The following is a 17,901-nucleotide window of genomic DNA, read 5'->3' on the forward strand; positions in this document are numbered from 1 at the left end:
TATCTAGTCTACTCCTGTAAGTGTATGTTCAGCTGAGTGCTATATAGGCACAATTCATCCTCTGTTAGAATCGCATGTTTTATCCATGGCCAAGATAGCTGATAAGCTTTGTTATAACTATATGTATATGTAATATTTTACTTCATAAATAAAAATGAGCTTGTTTTATAAACTTCTATAGTATTTTTTTCTTTACCATTCTCCCATGCTGACTTATCGGTAGTGAATATCAGTCCTCGAGTCTCCTCCTTTCACCACTGATAACTCCCGCCATGCAGCTAATCTGTCCCATGCACCATCATGAAAGGGTGGCCAATCAAATTGAATGACGGCCTGAATTGATAGTGCCAACCTCTGGATCAGGTTACCCTTCTTCTATACAACATGCACTGTGCATTCGGGTCAGGTCCGCTTGAACACCTGGTCTTCAATTATGATGGCTTTCAGTGCGTGTCTCGTGCAACAACCACAAGTGAGTGTAATGTTAGTGCTGTTGCAACATAGGACTCGTGGGAAAGGAAGGGAATGTAGGGAGACCACCGATAAAGTAACAGCCCTTCTGACGGCCGATCAGGGGGGAGTTATCGGCGATGAAGGATGGATATATGCACAACAACGGTGGATCGGCATGCATTCTCCAAGCAGGTCGTAGGATTTATTCTTTGCCAACACTTATTTCCAAGATACCATGAGCTATGTCTCTGGTCTTCTGCTGGTTGTGCTATTGTCTCTGCTATCTAGTTGCAAGGTTGTGACAACACCCTTTAGTTTCTGATGTGTCGGAACTGTTTGTTGATGCAAAATCAAGTATCTCTATAGGTACAGACTCTCAATAAATTGAGAGACTGGTCTAAGCTACCTGGCTAAATTCTATTTTTAGAGCAACATAAACAGCACGTGCGTTTGTTTTGACATGTGCTTTTGCTTTGACACGTGATATGCAAATTGGGCTGGTTGGCAACATGAAAACAACATGGCGGATGTAAACTTTTCTTTCGCGACCGCTCAATAAATATCGACAAAAGTCCTGAATAAAACAAAAAGCAAATAATTTTGGACATTTTTAATTGACGTGAAGGTAGAGAAAATCATATGCATAGTTGTCAGTGCTGTGTTTTCTGACAGCTCTCGTTTCTTTGGTCATTTGGTGGTTTTATGAGAACAACTCGTATGCATGCAGCGCTCGGCGAAATGAACTGCACTCCGTGTACACATACACTGATGCCGATGGGCTGATAGATAAGACTGAACAGGTGCCCGTTCAGCCTCAAAACACGATAAATGTGTTGTTATGTGGCCAGTCCCCTCTTTGATGTTGTCCATCCACGTTTTCCTATATGTGTCCCCACTCCCTCCAATGACAGACATGATAGAGTCGGTTTGGAGACTTGGACTTGGTTGGTCGGACTAGGAGAGAGTGAATCATGTGTTTTCGGTTCCTGTGCTGATCAGCTATAAAATGCCCATGGGTATGATACGAATACATAAATTGCTGACTTGTGTATTCCCTTCCTTTCAGCTCGCTAGTAGTTGACCATGGAGCTTGACGAGAAACTCCGATGGTTGGAGACAAGGATTAGCTCATCTCTTCGCCCGAGGCAGGAGGAGCTTAAAAACATGTTCCTCAGCGATGAAAACCGATTAGCCTTCCACGAGTTCATGAATAATGAAGATGTACGGCGTCTGTTTGTTTTCATAGTTCCACCGAGGAATATCGTCGCATCACTTCATCCGCCACCGGAGCTCAAATCCAAGTCGATATTCTTCCTGAAGACAGGAAATGGTACAAAACTCACCAAAGATAACATGAGTAGGTATACTATAGTCGGTCCTCTGCTGGTAGTTTTTCCAGATTGGTATAATGATGGTGATAATGAAAGAGCATGTCCTTCAAAATCTAGTGTTTTTTCAGGTGACGAAGTATATTACATGGACTGCTCAGAGTCAACCTTGCAGCATATTGACCTGCTGACGAGAGAAGTCTTCCTGCCAATGTTGTGTGTTGACCAAAATGTCGCAATAAATGCTGGCGTGAACTCGGACAAACTTATGGATATCTTGCACAGACTGATGGGAACTGTGGAGACAACAGAGGGACATCTCAAAGTACGTTTTGTTCGTTGGAAAATTCGCAGGGCTTGCTATCACCATCAACGAGTGTCCCTTCACCAGATCAGTTTCAAAATTGTACAGTAGAACCTCCCTTAGCGGACACCTCTCTAATAAGGACACCCTCTCTATTAAGGACAATGGTTTTGGTCCCAAATTGGTTGTTACCATTCAATTTTATCTCTCTGATCAGGACACCTCTCTATTAAGGACAGTACTTTTCAGTCCCAAGGGTGTCCTTAATAGAGAGGTTCTACTGTACAGAAAAGCCACCGTCATGGAGTAAATTTAAGCACTTCGACCTCTTCTACTTGGAAAGCCCTCCCACGTGATAATTGTTTCAACTTTCATGAGTTATTTTGAGGTCGGTAGTTTTGGTATGTAGATTTGTGGGTTTATGTCACATCGTAATTATATTCTTAAGCTCCTGTCTTCCAGGGTGAAATCGTGTTGTCTCTGCCATCCATTGAAGTATTGGCAGAAGCTGCTGATGCTGTCAATAGAAGAGTGGCAGTTTTGCATGTCCTCGAATCGACTGTCATATCGTGGATAAAACAAATCAAGGTGAGACACTCCGAATTTACTAGCTCTTTGAGGAGCTTTGTGGTGGACAGCATGGCCCAAATCTGGGCCATGACCACATCTCATATCATGACTATGATGATGATCAAATAAGAACAAGCTACAGTGTTCTCGACTTGTTGATGCTGATGTTGCCAATTGCAACATATGAAATTCTCTTTTCCATTTCAGGGCGTGTTAAAACACGATCCAGTCGCTGACCTAAACCGTCTCAGTGGGAAGCATCCCGGTCCGTTGGATGAAGTCAACCTCTGGCAGGAGAGACTAGAGAAACTCCAGTCAATCAATGCACAGTTAGATTCCCAGATAGCGAAGGATATCCTCACCAACTTGGAACAAGCGAGCAGCCAGTATGCTCAGTCATTTCTCAATGTTAGGAAAGATATCAGCCAGGTTAGTAGCAGGATTGTGCACAGTAAATTTTTTTGAGTTTTCCAGTATTTGAGAATATTTCAGACGGTTTTTAAGGTCCCCAAATGTAAAATCAATCCGGACCCGTTCTCATTAATAACCTTGGTAGGCAACCATTCCAGGAGATGAAAAACTGAGACTTGAAAAAGTTCAAGAGGAAGCATATTCTTTGTCAGTGCAGTCTCATAGTTGATTAGTTTAACTGTAAAGAAAAGAGGGAAGTTTGAAATAAGTTAGATATCGATTTTTCAGGCCATTGAAGACACAAACGATAATCTAAAATTCCTGCAGACGTTGATGCCGTGGTTCCAAGATCTCCACGACGCCACTGACACGAAGGAGTTCCTGAAAATGTTTGGACCACTGGTTCACACAGTTTTACTGGTCTGGTGCTATTCTAGGTCAGTGAAAAACTTCATATAATGGGTGCTTCATTTTGGCTTTGTCTCTAGCCCTTTAGTCTTCGCACTCAATGAGAAATTGTATATCAAATTGTGTTTGATCTGCTACTCATATTGCTAGTGGGATATTGCCGGTCAGGAGAACATTAGTCCTCATTCTGAGGAGTAGGATATCAAGACCAAACTATGGGGATGGGTGCTGATCTTGGTGTGCCAAATTTGGAACATCAACTGACTTGAAAATTGGCAGTTTGCAGTAAATGCCAAGAAGGAAAAGACGATACTGATATTGATTGCCAATTGAATCAAATTTTTAATTGTTTCAGTTATTATCACCAAAAGGACAAATTCGCCAATCTGCTGCGAGTTATTTCTAACGAAGTTGTCCACAGAGCTCATGCTATGGTTGGAGAGGATATCCTTAGAGAACCTCTTGAGGTTAGTGCATATAAAATTAACTTTTACATTCTGCATTAAGTGGTGTACTGGACAAGTCATCACTCTGTCTTGGATTTCAACGTCTATAGCGTTCTGTGACATTTTCCACTTCTGGTCTGTAGCCTATCTGTATATATTTCAATCCTTTTCAGTCCTATTCCAAACTTAAGGAGGCGCTGCGTGTTTGTGCTGCATTCCGTGGCACGTATCTTGACGAGCGAGATAAAGCTGATGAAATCAACGATAGAAATAATGCGGAAAATGCTGAAAAATTGTAAGTTCTAGAACCTCCAAGTTTTTGCAGCCATTAAATTTCATTAAAACCTCAGTTTTGAACTTGAATATCATATCTCCCTAAGGTATCTGGTTGAAATTAAGGCCTCTTTATAAAAGCAATCTGAGTACGCTCAATTTGGATAAACTAACAAATCGACTGTTATCTTTTGCAGGACAAGCAAACCCCAAGGCCCCCTCTGGTCGGCCAAGATGTACGGCCCGTTTGGTTACATCCCTCCCCACTGCATCCCCAAGAAAAACAAAGAGGCAGACCTCAACGAGGAAGATGACATCTACTCCAATAGCCCATGGCCGCCGAGGAATTCAAAGTGCTTCCAGCTGATCAACAGTTTTATGGAGAGGTAGGTCTGGTTTTAAAAGTATTCGAAGGCCGTAAAACTCCATCATAAGAAGCAAGGTTTTCTGGTGCCCTGAATTCAAAATGTTCTCCAGGCATCAGATTTCTGAAGATCTCAAAATTTCATTCCCCAGTCAATGGTTTTCTACCTATTTCTATCTATTTGGGTGGCGGTGCAGAGATTCCAGGCTGCACAGATTGATTTGAATATATGTAATCCCTTGCAGAAATTGCTTGTTTTTGAGTGCAGGCATGATGTTCTCAGCTATGTGTTTCACTGCAGTTTGAACAGTAGTTTAAACTTCAGAGATCTGTCATCAGCTGCTGGCAATACAACTTAAGGTTATGTCTTTTGTTTATCATCATATTCACGAATCTTTCAGATGTAACGATGTCCTTGAACTAGTTCAGACAACGCGCCATTTCCGCCTCCTCGCCGACACAGCCAAAGTGGGCGGCGCCGGTACCAAGAGCCTTGACGCCTTGGTCCAAGAGGTCCATGTTCAATACACCAATGCTACGAGGGCCTTCTTCGCTCAGGTGGATGACGTCCTCAAGATTGACGGCTCACAGCAGTTTGAGAGCGCTTTCTTTACCTTCAGGACAGTTGTCAAGGTATGGTGTTGTGGATAATACAATATTTCAGTGCCATGATTGTCACTCTAACGTTGTAACTAGATTTTAGAACGTTACCTTAAGTTTAAGTAGGAAAGACTACCCAGACCCCAGGCCACCCCACCCTCCAGAATGACTGAAGTCAATCTGACTTTCTCAGAAATGACATATGATAGAAAAGTTCTGAAGGAAGGGACTTGAGAGATTGAATGGAAACCAATTTAGGTCCTAACTACTCTCCTTGATAGAGGGGGTGTCTTTAACAGAGAGGTGACTGGTATGGGAGATCCCAGAGTAGGCCTATCATATGTAACTCCAGTTTCTTTCTTTTTCTTTGAACTCAGGACCTGGAGAGGAAGTTGGCTGAGATCCTTCGCCACAGTTTCCACCAATGTCCGACCATCGGTGCCCAGCTGAGGTTGTTGGAGGTGTTCGAGGGAATCAGCAGCAGGGAACTCGTTCAGGTTGGTAGATTAGTTGATTACCTTTCCTCAGAATCCGTCATCCCTCAATGGCACACATTTTTACTCCAAATATGACATATGTCAATCAGGTTCTCCACCGGGTTTTCTCAAAGAAGGGTGGTACCCTTGATATTCAAAACGTTTTGCCAGTTTGTGTGCAACACAAGGTAGGGTGGCCAGCAATTTAATGTAGGGTGGCCCCATACAAACCCTTTACAAAGTTCTAAAGCAAGGAAGGGTAGGTCTTCCAAGGTGGTAAGCTGCATAGGTAGGGAAGGACGCTATGACATTGACCTGTGGAGAACATGGGTCAATCCCTTTACTCAAGGCAAATTGCACCTCCATTTTGACAAGTTCTGTTTCTGTGCTATAATTGACACTCCTAAACTTGATTGAATAATGTTGTAGCACTCTTGTCAAACTGATCCATGTTGCACCTTTTGTCCGTGTAATTGCACCATTTAACTTTTCTTTCCAGTCTATGCTAGGTCTTAGGAATGACATGGTACATATTGTGTACAAAATATTGTGGCAAATTCTCGAATAATAAAGCTTTGAATGAGTTTGCCGTGTTAACATTTTTGATGGGAAAGTGATATCGCTTTGGCCTTTTGCTGATAATATTTCCAAGGAAACAAGAAACACTTTAGCAGGCATCACAATTGAAGCAGTTTTATGGCACATCCGGAAGTTAGATGTCAATAAATTTTGATATTTTAAGATGATAAGTCATAATTGATTTTATGCCTTTTAATACAGAATTACGTCGGAGCTAATAACAGCAAGGTAGTTTAACACTAACACGTGTGATTTTTTTTGCTCACTCTCACATTTTTTTTACAACATACTGTAGACATTTTCACCGACTTCTTTTATTATTTGTGATTCGGGCGATTTTGCATGCTTTGATCTAGGTTTCTTGCATGGCAATGGCATGAGTGATAATGATAGGTAGTGTAGGAGCCCCACTTTTTCATTTGAAAATCATTTGCTTTGGTTACTTAGGGGGTTTGTGTATTTATCTTTCACCAAACAGGAAGAAAACTTCTTTTAATTTGCATGATGCATGTTAGATCAGGGTCTGATACCTGCAATAGACCACATTCGAAAGTCAGCCTGCAGGTTTTAACAAATGCTCAATACATGTCCGCCCATTGTACATCGGCTTGTGTATTAAGCATTGGTAATCAGCGGCTGGCCAACTTTTGAATGTAGTCTATTACGGTATAAAGATTGAGCTAACCGCTGTTTGATATTAATTTCTTTATGCAATTCTCTATGGATTGTGGGGTAAAAATGTCTTCAAGTGTTGACATGGATGTCTGTGGATGACAGTGGCAACAATTTGGGAGAGTTCATCAGAGGAATTTTCCCTTTGTGTGTAAGAGTTTTCTATCGTTCAATATTCTGTAGGACTCCATTTCATCTAGGTATACAGACGTTAGATTTGCATTTAAAAAGCCCTCATTCAGGCTTGACTGTCATGATGACATTCAATTACAATTCAGCTTTATTTTGACCATGATACATTTGCAGGCAAATCTGAAGGATAAAGATAAAAAGTTAGTGATGGCGTTCACCGACGAGCTGATTCAAGTGCGAGGGATGTTCGACCTGCACAGTGCTAAGCCACCGATTCATAAGAATCAACCACCACTTGTTAGCAAGATGATGTGGGCCTTCGCACTCAAGGAAAGAATTAGGGTAAGGAACTGCTCTCCAGGTCACCTAATAGCATTCCGCGAAGATGACGTCACTGCAGCTGCTGCCCTCTATTTCCCCATCGTTGAATTACAGGCAATGTCGGACAAACATGCGGTTTCGTAATGGATTCAGGCTTTCTAACTAGGGCAGTTAGATTCAATCTGGCACATGTCCGAGTGTTGGAAATACTACATAATTGTTCTGAATATTTCTCTCTCTGACTCTATGGTATCATTCATGCTAAAAACAATGCAGGGTCAAAGATTATTGACTTTGAAATAAGCTCAAATGCGTAGAAATAAGTGTCGATGTCCGACTGTCACGTGACTAAAACGTATCTTATGCAAATGACCTTGTGAGCTATAAATAGTAACTTCGCGGAATGCTATTATGGACCATATTGTCTTCCCACCAATTTTCTCACGCTTATTACAAATCAAATGAATAACTCGTGACAACAAATGTTTCAGGGTCCAATGGAAAAGATGAAGAAGATTAGTCCGCACTCTCTGGAGGGGGACCAGGGGTGGCAAGTGAGAGACCAGTATGCTGAGGCGATGCATGATATTGAACAGTATGAGAAGAAACTGATAGCTGACTGGGAGGAAGGCATCACAGCCGAGCTTACAGACAGACTCAAGCAGCCATTACTGGTGAGAGACCGACTCCAATAGTTTGTTGGTTATAGAGCGAGTTATAGAGCTATAGAGTTAGAGTAAGCGAGTTATAGAGCGAGATCCATATGTGCTGTAGTATTTGTCGTGACTGTATTACCTCAGATGTTGCTTGAAGAGGGTGTTGTTGTTTACTTGGTGATTACCTTAGATCACTCCATGAGGCAAGTTCTCTCGGGTTTACCTGTTGTCGGGGAAACAGGAGTTTGATTTTGGAAGACAAATCATGTCGCAAGGGCAATCTGTTCGTTGGTGACCCAGCAATTCCTGTGATGAGTGTTATCCATAATCAAGGTTTTACTACTAATCTGATGATAATTTTGTGTTGTAGGTTGTTGAAGAATTTGAATACACAGAAGAAGATGAGTTCCCACCTCCCCCAGTGGTCCACGTTAACCTTGACCCTCAGCTTGTGCTCCTGCTCCGAGAAATCCACCATCTTTCTGAAGAGCCATTTAACATCCACATTCCGCGGACAGCGCGGGAATTGCTGAGGAATACGAATGCGTATGATTTGCAGGTCACGTGCACGAGATTGGAGACGATTGTGTCCAAGTATAACGCTGTCATGAAGTCAGTGACTGAAGTGGAGCGCCCTCTCCTGGATAGAAAGTTGGCCAAAATTGATCAGGTTTGTTGAAAGTTTCTTCTAGTAGCATGATTTTTAGAGTTGCTGAATCAGTTAAATGATGTTTCTTGGTGATGATGAACTAATTTCTTGCTCTCTCTTCAGCTGTTCGAGCAAGGTCTCTCCACCTACACCTGGAGGAATGAAGAAAGCAGTGACTTCATCGAGGAGGCCACAGCGCTCGTCTGCCTTGACGTCCATCGCAACCTTGACATTATTCAGACAAACTGCCGCGAGATCACAGAGATTACGATGTCCTGGTCGAAAGGGACGTTGGATGTCTTCGCAGCCAGGAATCTAGAGCGTAGCTACTTGATGCATGAATTGATTGAGACTCAGAAGTGAGTAATGCCCATGATTATATGTGATCACCGAAACCTTCAGCCTACATCTCTTGACCTTCCTCATTTGGCCTTCCTTTTTGGTTTTCATCCTTTGGCCTTCCTCCTGGCATTGGCTTTGGCCTACCTTCAACCTTTGGCCTTCAACCCTTTCCCTTCCTTATTTGACCTTAATCCTTATTCGCCTAAAAATAAGGTGTTGTTAAACCATTTTTGACAATGACCACAATCATTTATGTGAAAGTTCTTGCTAGTGGCATCTGATGGTAGACTGTACCAATTTCTGATATTCTTACTCTGTCTTAAAACAACTCCTCGTGTTGTTTTGCTTTCAGGAAGCTTGATGAGGACCAAGAGATGGCCATTGTTCCCCTGGGGATGAAGATACACAACATTGTTTCCCTCTCATTCGAGGCTGCTCAGATCAGCAAGGCCTCGCCCGCCTGGGAGGACTACGTGGATTACCTTGACAATATCGTGCTGGACGGTCTCAAGCAAAGCACACTGACGAGTCTCAAGACTATGCTCAACACGATGGTGCAGTCAAATTTGGATGAGGTGAGTTACGAGTAAGCCTTACTTGAGTGGGTGTTATGTATCCATAAGGTGGCTTAGCACATTATACTGACCAAATTCTGTCTCAAAAAGTTTCGTGAAAATGTGTCAAAGTTTCTACATACTCACTCACTCTTGAAGATTGAGAGACTGGTGATACAACACATCACATGTGCTTGACCTGACCCCCTCAGTCCACTACCTGCGGCAAAAAGAAGTTGCCAGTACATACCTTCTGTCCTTAAAATGGACTGTGAAACATTGGAATTCAAAACACGTTCTCCAAAATCAAACTGATGGTGACTGAACAGTGCATCCTTCTTTCTCTAAATTTTGGATCCATTCTTTCTCACCGCAGACTAATTTGCCATTTCAGGTTGATGCCATCCCAATCCTGACCATCCGTCTTGAGCTGATCGAGGCCAAGGTGGCATTCCGGCCCCCTCTAGACAAGAGCACATCCATCACCAGCGTCCAGGAGAGCGTCCAGATGTGGTTAGACGGCTTCATCAATCGCGGCACTCTCGTCAAAATGATCGGAAGAATGGTAAGTTTCTTCAGGCTGTGTTTAAAACTGTGGTTCGAGCTTGTGATATATTCTCATGAGACCTGTGTGATTACTTAAACTGAGCGGGTAGGATCACGAATGGAACTGTTGTGGACGAGGTTCATTTATATTACATGTCTTTCAGAAGATATAAATTTACTCAAAAATTATAAAAAAATCACAACACAAAAATTATAAAAAAATCACAACACAAATGATTTCATTTGAGAACTTCGCAAAGCATGGTTAGTCTTTTTTTTTTCTTTGATCAAGATTCTCCTCTCTAAATTGCAGTATAATTTTCGTAAAAAGCAGGTAAACTGTGTGTCAATTCAATTTGATCTTTTCAATCAATGTTTACTTTAAATACTCTTCATATATTCTGGATACAGCACAGAAAATTCATTTGATATTGGTGTTTTGAATGTCACTGCACTTAATTTGTTGATATGCAGCCTGTCCAAATATTTTTTTCACTTGTTTTTTTTCTGCTCAAAATGAAGAAACATCAGCCCAAAAAAAATTTTGGCTTTGAAAATTTTTCCGAATTTTGAACTTATGAAAAAATTCAACTCTGAAGGATGAAAAAATTTCTGAATCAAACATTTTTTTCACTTTTTTTACTGCTCAAAATGAAGAAACATCAGCCCCCAAAAAATTTTGGCTTTGAAAATTTTTCTGAATTTTGAACTTATGAAAATGTTCAACAACTTTGGTGGGAAAACTTAATCATGCATTTTGTCCCCGTACTTCAGCTGAGCGCCAGGCCCTTGGGCCTCTTGTTAAGTCAGCAAAATTGATTTTTAATGATTATTTTCTGCAGGAAAGTTACAAAGACTACCTAAAACAGGACGAAGAGGTTGAGCAATTGATGGAAAAAATCACAAAAGTCGTCCAAAACAACGCAGAAGAATGCACCAAACTTTTCCAACTCTTCAAAGACTACTCGTTCCTATGGGAGCAGGATGTGAACCAGACATTCAATGAATTCCTTCACGGGAATCTCTCGCCCAATCCGCTCCGGGCGTCTGCCCAGTCGCACGCTGGTAAACTTCGACGTCTGGCATCTGCCAGGTCCCATGCTACTTCAAGGTGAGGACATTCTGGTCACATAGAAAATGTATTGAAGACTTGTCTATGGATTGACAACGAGTGCTCATTGTCAATCCGTCTGGCATCTGCTAGGGATCAAGCTACTTCAATAGATAAAGGTTCTGAGAAGTGTTACTTGTGTTACAGTTTTACAATGAGCACTATCCCCGTGGTTGAGTATGTTCCTGCCTTAAGTTAAGCAAGAGTCGGTACCATTAGATCAAGCTCTTTCTGTAAGAGTTGGTACCATTAGATCAAGCTCTTTCTGTAAGAGTCGGTACCATTAGATCAAGCTCTTTCTGTAAGAGTCGGTACCATTAGATCAAGCTCTTTCTGTAAGAGTCAGTACCATTAGATCTAGCTCTTTCTGTAAGAGTCGGTACCATTAGATCTAGCTCTTTCTGTAAGAGTCGGTACCATTAGATCGAGCTCTTTCTATAAGAGTCGGTACCATTAGATCAAGCTCTTTCTGTAAGAGTCGGTACCATAAGATCGAGCTCTTTCTGTAAGAGTCGGTACCATTAGATCGAGCTCTTTCTGTAAGAGTCGGTACCATTAGATCTAGCTCTTTCTGTAATCATCCAATTCAATTTCAGGACGTCCTCCGCTAAGAGCAGTATAGAAGCCGCGGGAGTCATGGGTACAGCTGAACGTAACTTCCTGACGCCAAAAAACAAACGCAACAAGGAAGATTCGGTGCCGTCGCTGGACGAGTTTGACAGTGAGATTGACATCTATAAGGTATGGCATTGGTTCCATGTTCCTTCTCTTTGGATTGTTTTCTTCTGGTTCACCCTGTAGATGTTTTGTACCAGTGGCATTGCTACAGGTCAATCTGGTACTTCCAGTCATCAAGTAGCCACTTCCAGTAGCATGTGGTGGGTCCCTGTGAGGCTTGGGCCTGGTGTCCTACCTACCTGTTGATGAACCATAGGACTGACACCGTAGTATTGAATGTTGTCGTTTGCACATCCAGTTAGATGCTATACCTGAAATTGACAACACAAATATCTTAGTTCACTCACTTTCACAAATAACTCTATCATTTCCAGACTGCAAGAGATGAGATCCAGGCACTACAAGAAATTGAAGACATCGGATGGCTCCGAGTCAACATGGAGCCGCTCAAGCAAGTCTTGATCACATACGCCCAGAAGTGGATGTGGACGTTTACCAAGTATTTATCGGATCAGGTGACACAGATGCTCGAGACTCTTGACGAGTTCCTGAAGCGGATTGAGCCGGAGATCGAAAGTATCACTGGTGAAGAACGGGACACTGCGTCGTTTATGAAGATGATGAGACTATTCAATGAGGTAGGGTGAAAATCAGTGTCCAAAGATATTGTATTATTCAATGAGGTAGGGTGAAAATCAGTGTCCAAAGATATTGTATTATTCAATGAGGTAGGGTGAAAATCAGTGTCCAAAGATATTGTATTATTCAATGAGGTAGGGTGAAAATCAGTGTCCAAAGATATTGTATTATTCAATGAGGTAGGGTGAAAATCAGTGTCCAAAGATATTGTATTATTCAATGAGGTAGGGTGAAAATCGGTGTCCAAAGATATTGTATTATTCAATGAGGTAGGGTTAAAATCAGTGTCCAAAGATATTGTATTATTCAATGAGGTAGGGTGAAAATCAGTGTCCAAAGATATTGTATTATTCAATGAGGTAGGGTGAAAATCGGTGTCCAAAGATATTGTATTATTCAATGAGGTAGGGTGAAAATCGGTGTCCAAAGATATTGTATTATTCAATGAGGTAGGGTGAAAATCAGTGTCCAAAGATATTGTATTATTCAATGAGGTAGGCTGAAAATCAGTGTCCAAAGATATTGTATTATTCAATGAGGTAGGGTGAAAATCAGTGTCCAAAGATATTGTACTATTCAATGAGGTAGGCTGAAAATCAGTGTCCAAAGATATTGTATTATTCAATGAGGTAGGGTGAAAATCAGTGTCCAAAGATATTGTATTATTCAATGAGGTAGGGTGAAAATCAGTGTCCAAAGATATTGTATTATTCAATGAGGTAGGGTGAAAATCAGTGTCCAAAGATATTGTTGTTAAGAATAATGAGACAGTGCGCGTGTTCATAGCATAGCAGGCCGTAAAGATATTGAAGTTGAAAGGTTAGTGTCAAATGAAGGAGCTTTTGATGCGGCTGTTTTGATTTTAGACGAAAAATTGTGTCTGCCCTCACTCCGAGGAAGACCGCCCTCGTGATTCTGACAAATTTTTTAACGGTCATAGTTTTTTTCTTGAAAGGTTGAATCATTTGATGGAGAGGTATGTCATATTTTCGTGCGCGCGGTTTCTTGAAGTCAGTTTTCAATTCTGTTGCATGAACTTGTTTACTAAACCTTAAGTCTTATTTCATTTTGGATGTGGTTACATTTTTCAGATTTTTGATATTTTACCTTTCTATATTTGTGGTCATGAACAGCACAATTCTTTGTTTGGTGTGTCTATTCAGTCTAAATGTAATACTTTATCTTCTCCATTCAGCTTTTCGAGTCATGTGAAAAAGTCATTCTGACATTCTTTCAGTGAGGCTTGTGTTGACTTGTGCATTGCCAGTACGGCCTCTGACAAACTTTGGCACAGATGTGAGAAGCTAAGTTATGGATTGGATTTACGGAGAAGTTTGACGGCTAGTTTTCCAATTGATGTGATCCAACCTTTTCTGATTTCAGGTCTCAGCTCAGCAGTCTGAGATGGATGGAAAGTTCGCTGCAATGCGTCGTACCGTCCTCTTGCTCCAGAAATACGGCCAGACCTTGCCTGAAGACACGGAGCAACTGTTCAAGGCTGCGCCGGGACGGTGGACCAACTTACGTACGAAAGTCTCTCTGGCAAAGCAGAGGCTTGGACCGAGGATCCAGGAAGAGTCTCGGGGAATCTCACAGGTATGCTGTCAAAGATTTTTTTAGGTCTTCACTGAGAAATTGGGTGCATGAACTTAAAACAACCAGTGTCCCCCCTCCAAATGTACCAATTTGGTTGCAAGATTTGCTGTAATTCACTCTGAGTCAGACTCAGAGTTGGATGTGATCAGCCTCGATAGTGATTTGAATAACAATCTTAGTCATATCTTTAGAACTTCTGTCCTCAAATTATCAATTGTCCATTTCTAGGACCTGGCTTCATTCGGTGAGCGTGTCATTGCGCTACACCATGAGCTTGATAGCTCCGATGTCTACTGTCGCGACTGCAGCATTGACGACGCCTGGGAGATCATCCAGGCGTTCATGAAGCGGCTGGTGGCCCTCGAGGGGGAGGCACAGGACCTCATAGAGTTGCAAGAACTTCTCGAAGCGTCCGTCGTCAACTTTTCCATACTTCCACAGTAAGTGACCTCCTGGTACAGTTGTAGAATGATTGACAGCCAATTATGTCAATCAGTTAGCTGCACAGTATTAGTTGCACATTAAGTGACTCATAGATTCTCTGTTCTTTCTATGAGTCATGTTTTCTATGTCTCTTGGGCATTGAGAAGCTAGACGTCTAAATATGTAGAGCACGCATAGATGCAATGTGTATACTCTTTCTTAAGAGTTTTGAAGTTTTCTTGATTTTTCAAGAAAAGTTTCGAGATTTTTTCTTTGATTTTTTTCAATTCTTTTTTAATTTTTAAAAGAACTTACAACTTGACTTCTCTTTCCAGCTTAGTAGTGTAAGTCAGGTTTGATCTTTAGCGTAGGGCCTGCTTGTGCAGATTTTAACCCGAAGTCATATTTTTCATACATTTTATCATCATGCTTTTTCAGATATGTATTCCATTTGAGAGAGCTCGAAATGTAATATCACTATAAAGTATAATTGGGTCCAAGTTCTTGACAAATACAAACTTTTGCTCATATTACCTTTTTTCTTGCTGAAGTGTTCCAAACCTGAATGAATCTTTACCTCCCGTTGCCCATTTTCGAACCATTCTTCCTACAATCGTGAGATATCCAAGAAAATACTGATCTTCACGAGACACAAAAAGTTGTATTTTGCTAGAATTTGGACAAGACTTAAAGCTACAAAACCCCCATGCTGACACCCTGTTTTCCTTTTACAAACCCCTGGCTTATTTTATAGGAGGGATTGGTTTTGGTAGCTCAGTTTAATGTGTCAATAAAGTTGGTGATATTACGACTACAGCCATGATTGTAATAACAATAGGGTATTGGAACTCAAGACAAAATGAACGACACATCTCTGTCAAAACATGCAACATCTTAGTCCGAGCTACCATCATGTAAATAATTATATATTCAACAACTAAGAGTAGAATGGTTAACTAATACTCGGCCAGAAGTTAATTTCTGTGTACAAACTGTGTTCATACAGCCAATATACAGTGGAACCTCTGTTAGCGGACAACTCTCTATTAAGGACAACCTCTCTATTAAGGACACTAGTTTTGGTCCCAAATTGGTTGTTTCCATTCAATTTGACCTCTCTAATCAGGACACCTCTCTATTAAGGACAGCACTTCTCAGTCCCGAGGGTGTCCTTATTAGAGAGGTTCTACTGTAGTTCGCATAACATAACATGCTTGTAATCATCTCGAACACTAGACTATATATGATGGGTAAAGTATTCGGAGAGCTGCATTTATAGCCCAGTCTCTTGCTCACTGTAGCAACATGACATTTCTGTGTCAAAGGTGCCTCCATATCCCTCCAGGCAAAACAGTCCCGAGCCATCCTCTTCCAACTCCTGTGCTCACAGTATCGGGAGCTATAACATCCATCCAGCATGTCCGGCCTTGTCCCCTGGTTTCTGCGCCTTAGAGAAGAGTTGAGAGTGCAGTGGCATTGTATATTGCGTCTGCGCTGAAAAAACCTTGGTGGTCCAGATACAAAATCCACAATTTATAAGTCCCCTCTGCTTTTTCAGATGTCGTCATGACTTGACGAATTTGAAACAACTGTGGCAGACAGTCCGGTAAGTGGAATTTTTTGTCACAGTGCATTTAATTTACTCTTCAACTTATGCCTTGTCATGAAACTTTATTGTGACAGAGTTTTGTTGAATATTACAAATTCAGACCTAATCCCTAATGAAGAATGGAGGGGAATACTGTCAAAAGGACACCACCCTGGCCACAAAGCTCTGGGGCACTTCGCCTGCTCTCTAATGAAGAATGGAGAGGAATACTGGCCAAAGGACATCACCCTGACCACAAAGCTCTGGGGCACTTTGCCTGCTCCCTAATGAAGAATGGAGAGGAATACTGGCCAAAGGACACCACCCAGACCACAAAGTTCTGGGGCACTTCGCCTGCTCCCTAATGAAGAATGGAGAGGAATACTGGCCAAAGGACACCACCCTGACCACAAAGCTCTGGGGCACTTCACCTGCTCCCTAATGAAGAATGGAGAGGAATTCTGGCCAAAGGACACCACCTTGGCCACAAAGCTCTGGGGCACTTCGCCTGCTCCCTAATGAAGAATGGAGAGGAATACTGGCCAAGGACACCACCCTGGCCACAAAGCTCTGGGGCACTTCGCCTGCTCCCTAATGAAGAATGGAGAGGAATACTGGCCAAAGGACACCACCCTGGCCACAAAGCTCTGGGGCACTTCGCCTGCTCCCGTATGAATAATGGAGAGAAATACTGGCCAAAGGACACCACCCTGACCACAACGCTCTGGGGCACTTCACCTGCTCCCTAATGAAGAATGGAGAGGAATTCTGGCCAAAGGACACCACCTTGGCCACAAAGCTCTGGGGCACTTCGCCTGCTCCCTAATGAAGAATGGAGAGGAATACTGGCCAAAGGACACCACCCTGACCACAAAGCTCTGGGGCACTTCACCTGCTCCCTAATGAAGAATGGAGAGGAATTCTGGCCAAAGGACACCACCTTGACCACAAAGCTCTGGGGCACTTCGCCTGCTCCCTAATGAAGAATGGAGAGGAAAACTGGCCAAAGGACACCACCCTGACCACAAAGCTCTGGGGCACTTCGCCTGCTCCCTAATGAAGAATGGAGAGGAATACTGGCCAAGGACACCACCCTGGCCACAAAGCTCTGGGGCACTTCGCCTGCTCCCTAATGAAGAATGGAGAGGAATACTGGCCAAAGGACACCACCCTGGCCACAGAACTCTAGGGGTCTATGGCAAGACTCATCAAACGGCCAACTTCTTTACCAAAAACAGCCTCACACTCTAGCGTGCATCTGATTGTTGTTTATTTCCAGTATGATCACCGAACAACAGAGCGAATGGAAGCTCCACCGCTGGCAGAAACTCAGCATGAAATTTCTGCGGGAGGAGACGGCAAAGCAACTCGAGATCGTACGCAGTCTCGCAGACGAGACGTTCACCTGGGACGTCTACATCGGTCTGCACGAGTCCATCCAGGTCATCCAGGCCACGCTCCCCCTGGTGGACGATCTGAGTAACCCGGCCATGAGGACGCGCCATTGGAAGCAGTTGGTTCGTGTGACGGGTGGCGCCCTCCAGATTGATAATGATACACTGAAGAGGATGACGTTTGGAGAGCTGCTGGGTCTTGGACTACAGAGTAAGTTGATTTATTCTTTGTGGAGTCTCCAGTTTCCTTCTACCTTATGTCACACGTTGCTCAGGTTTCTTCATAGCCTCCAAATGTTCTAAAGTTCAAGCGTAGCTCTCAATATACAATTGACAGCACATGGCGGGAAAGAACAGACCTGAATCCAAGCTGTGCCGATCTCTGTGT

At 42.4% G+C, this 17,901-nt stretch overlaps 1 protein-coding gene across 7 annotated transcripts in view; it reads left to right on the forward strand.

Moving 5' to 3' along the window:
• The first annotated feature begins 972 nt into the window (after positions 1-972).
• LOC135502065 (uncharacterized) overlaps positions 973-17,901 on the forward strand; it is a 49,100-nt gene continuing 32,171 nt past the window's right edge. For 6 of the 7 annotated variants that reach the window (XM_064794552.1, XM_064794550.1, XM_064794555.1 and 3 more), the window contains exons 1-25: positions 973-1,078; positions 1,520-1,810; positions 1,913-2,106; positions 2,548-2,673; positions 2,863-3,084; positions 3,355-3,503; positions 3,830-3,941; positions 4,094-4,215; positions 4,391-4,579; positions 4,959-5,190; positions 5,535-5,654; positions 7,191-7,358; positions 7,829-8,011; positions 8,364-8,663; positions 8,766-9,001; positions 9,337-9,559; positions 9,933-10,103; positions 10,927-11,195; positions 11,792-11,936; positions 12,248-12,511; positions 13,896-14,108; positions 14,337-14,548; positions 14,970-14,999; positions 16,090-16,137; positions 17,399-17,724. In XM_064794552.1, the coding sequence (XP_064650622.1) occupies positions 1,537-1,810; positions 1,913-2,106; positions 2,548-2,673; positions 2,863-3,084; positions 3,355-3,503; positions 3,830-3,941; positions 4,094-4,215; positions 4,391-4,579; positions 4,959-5,190; positions 5,535-5,654; positions 7,191-7,358; positions 7,829-8,011; positions 8,364-8,663; positions 8,766-9,001; positions 9,337-9,559; positions 9,933-10,103; positions 10,927-11,195; positions 11,792-11,936; positions 12,248-12,511; positions 13,896-14,108; positions 14,337-14,548; positions 14,970-14,999; positions 16,090-16,137; positions 17,399-17,724 (4,528 nt within the window). In that variant the 5' untranslated portion in view covers positions 973-1,078; positions 1,520-1,536. The remainder of the gene's footprint in view (positions 1,079-1,519; positions 1,811-1,912; positions 2,107-2,547; positions 2,674-2,862; positions 3,085-3,354; positions 3,504-3,829; positions 3,942-4,093; positions 4,216-4,390; positions 4,580-4,958; positions 5,191-5,534; positions 5,655-7,190; positions 7,359-7,828; positions 8,012-8,363; positions 8,664-8,765; positions 9,002-9,336; positions 9,560-9,932; positions 10,104-10,926; positions 11,196-11,791; positions 11,937-12,247; positions 12,512-13,895; positions 14,109-14,336; positions 14,549-14,969; positions 15,000-16,089; positions 16,138-17,398; positions 17,725-17,901) is intronic. The other variant, XM_064794553.1, reaches the window with a different exon arrangement.

Source organism: Lineus longissimus, chromosome 18 (genome assembly GCF_910592395.1).
Source record: "Lineus longissimus chromosome 18, tnLinLong1.2, whole genome shotgun sequence".
Taxonomy (NCBI): domain Eukaryota; kingdom Metazoa; phylum Nemertea; class Pilidiophora; order Heteronemertea; family Lineidae; genus Lineus; species Lineus longissimus.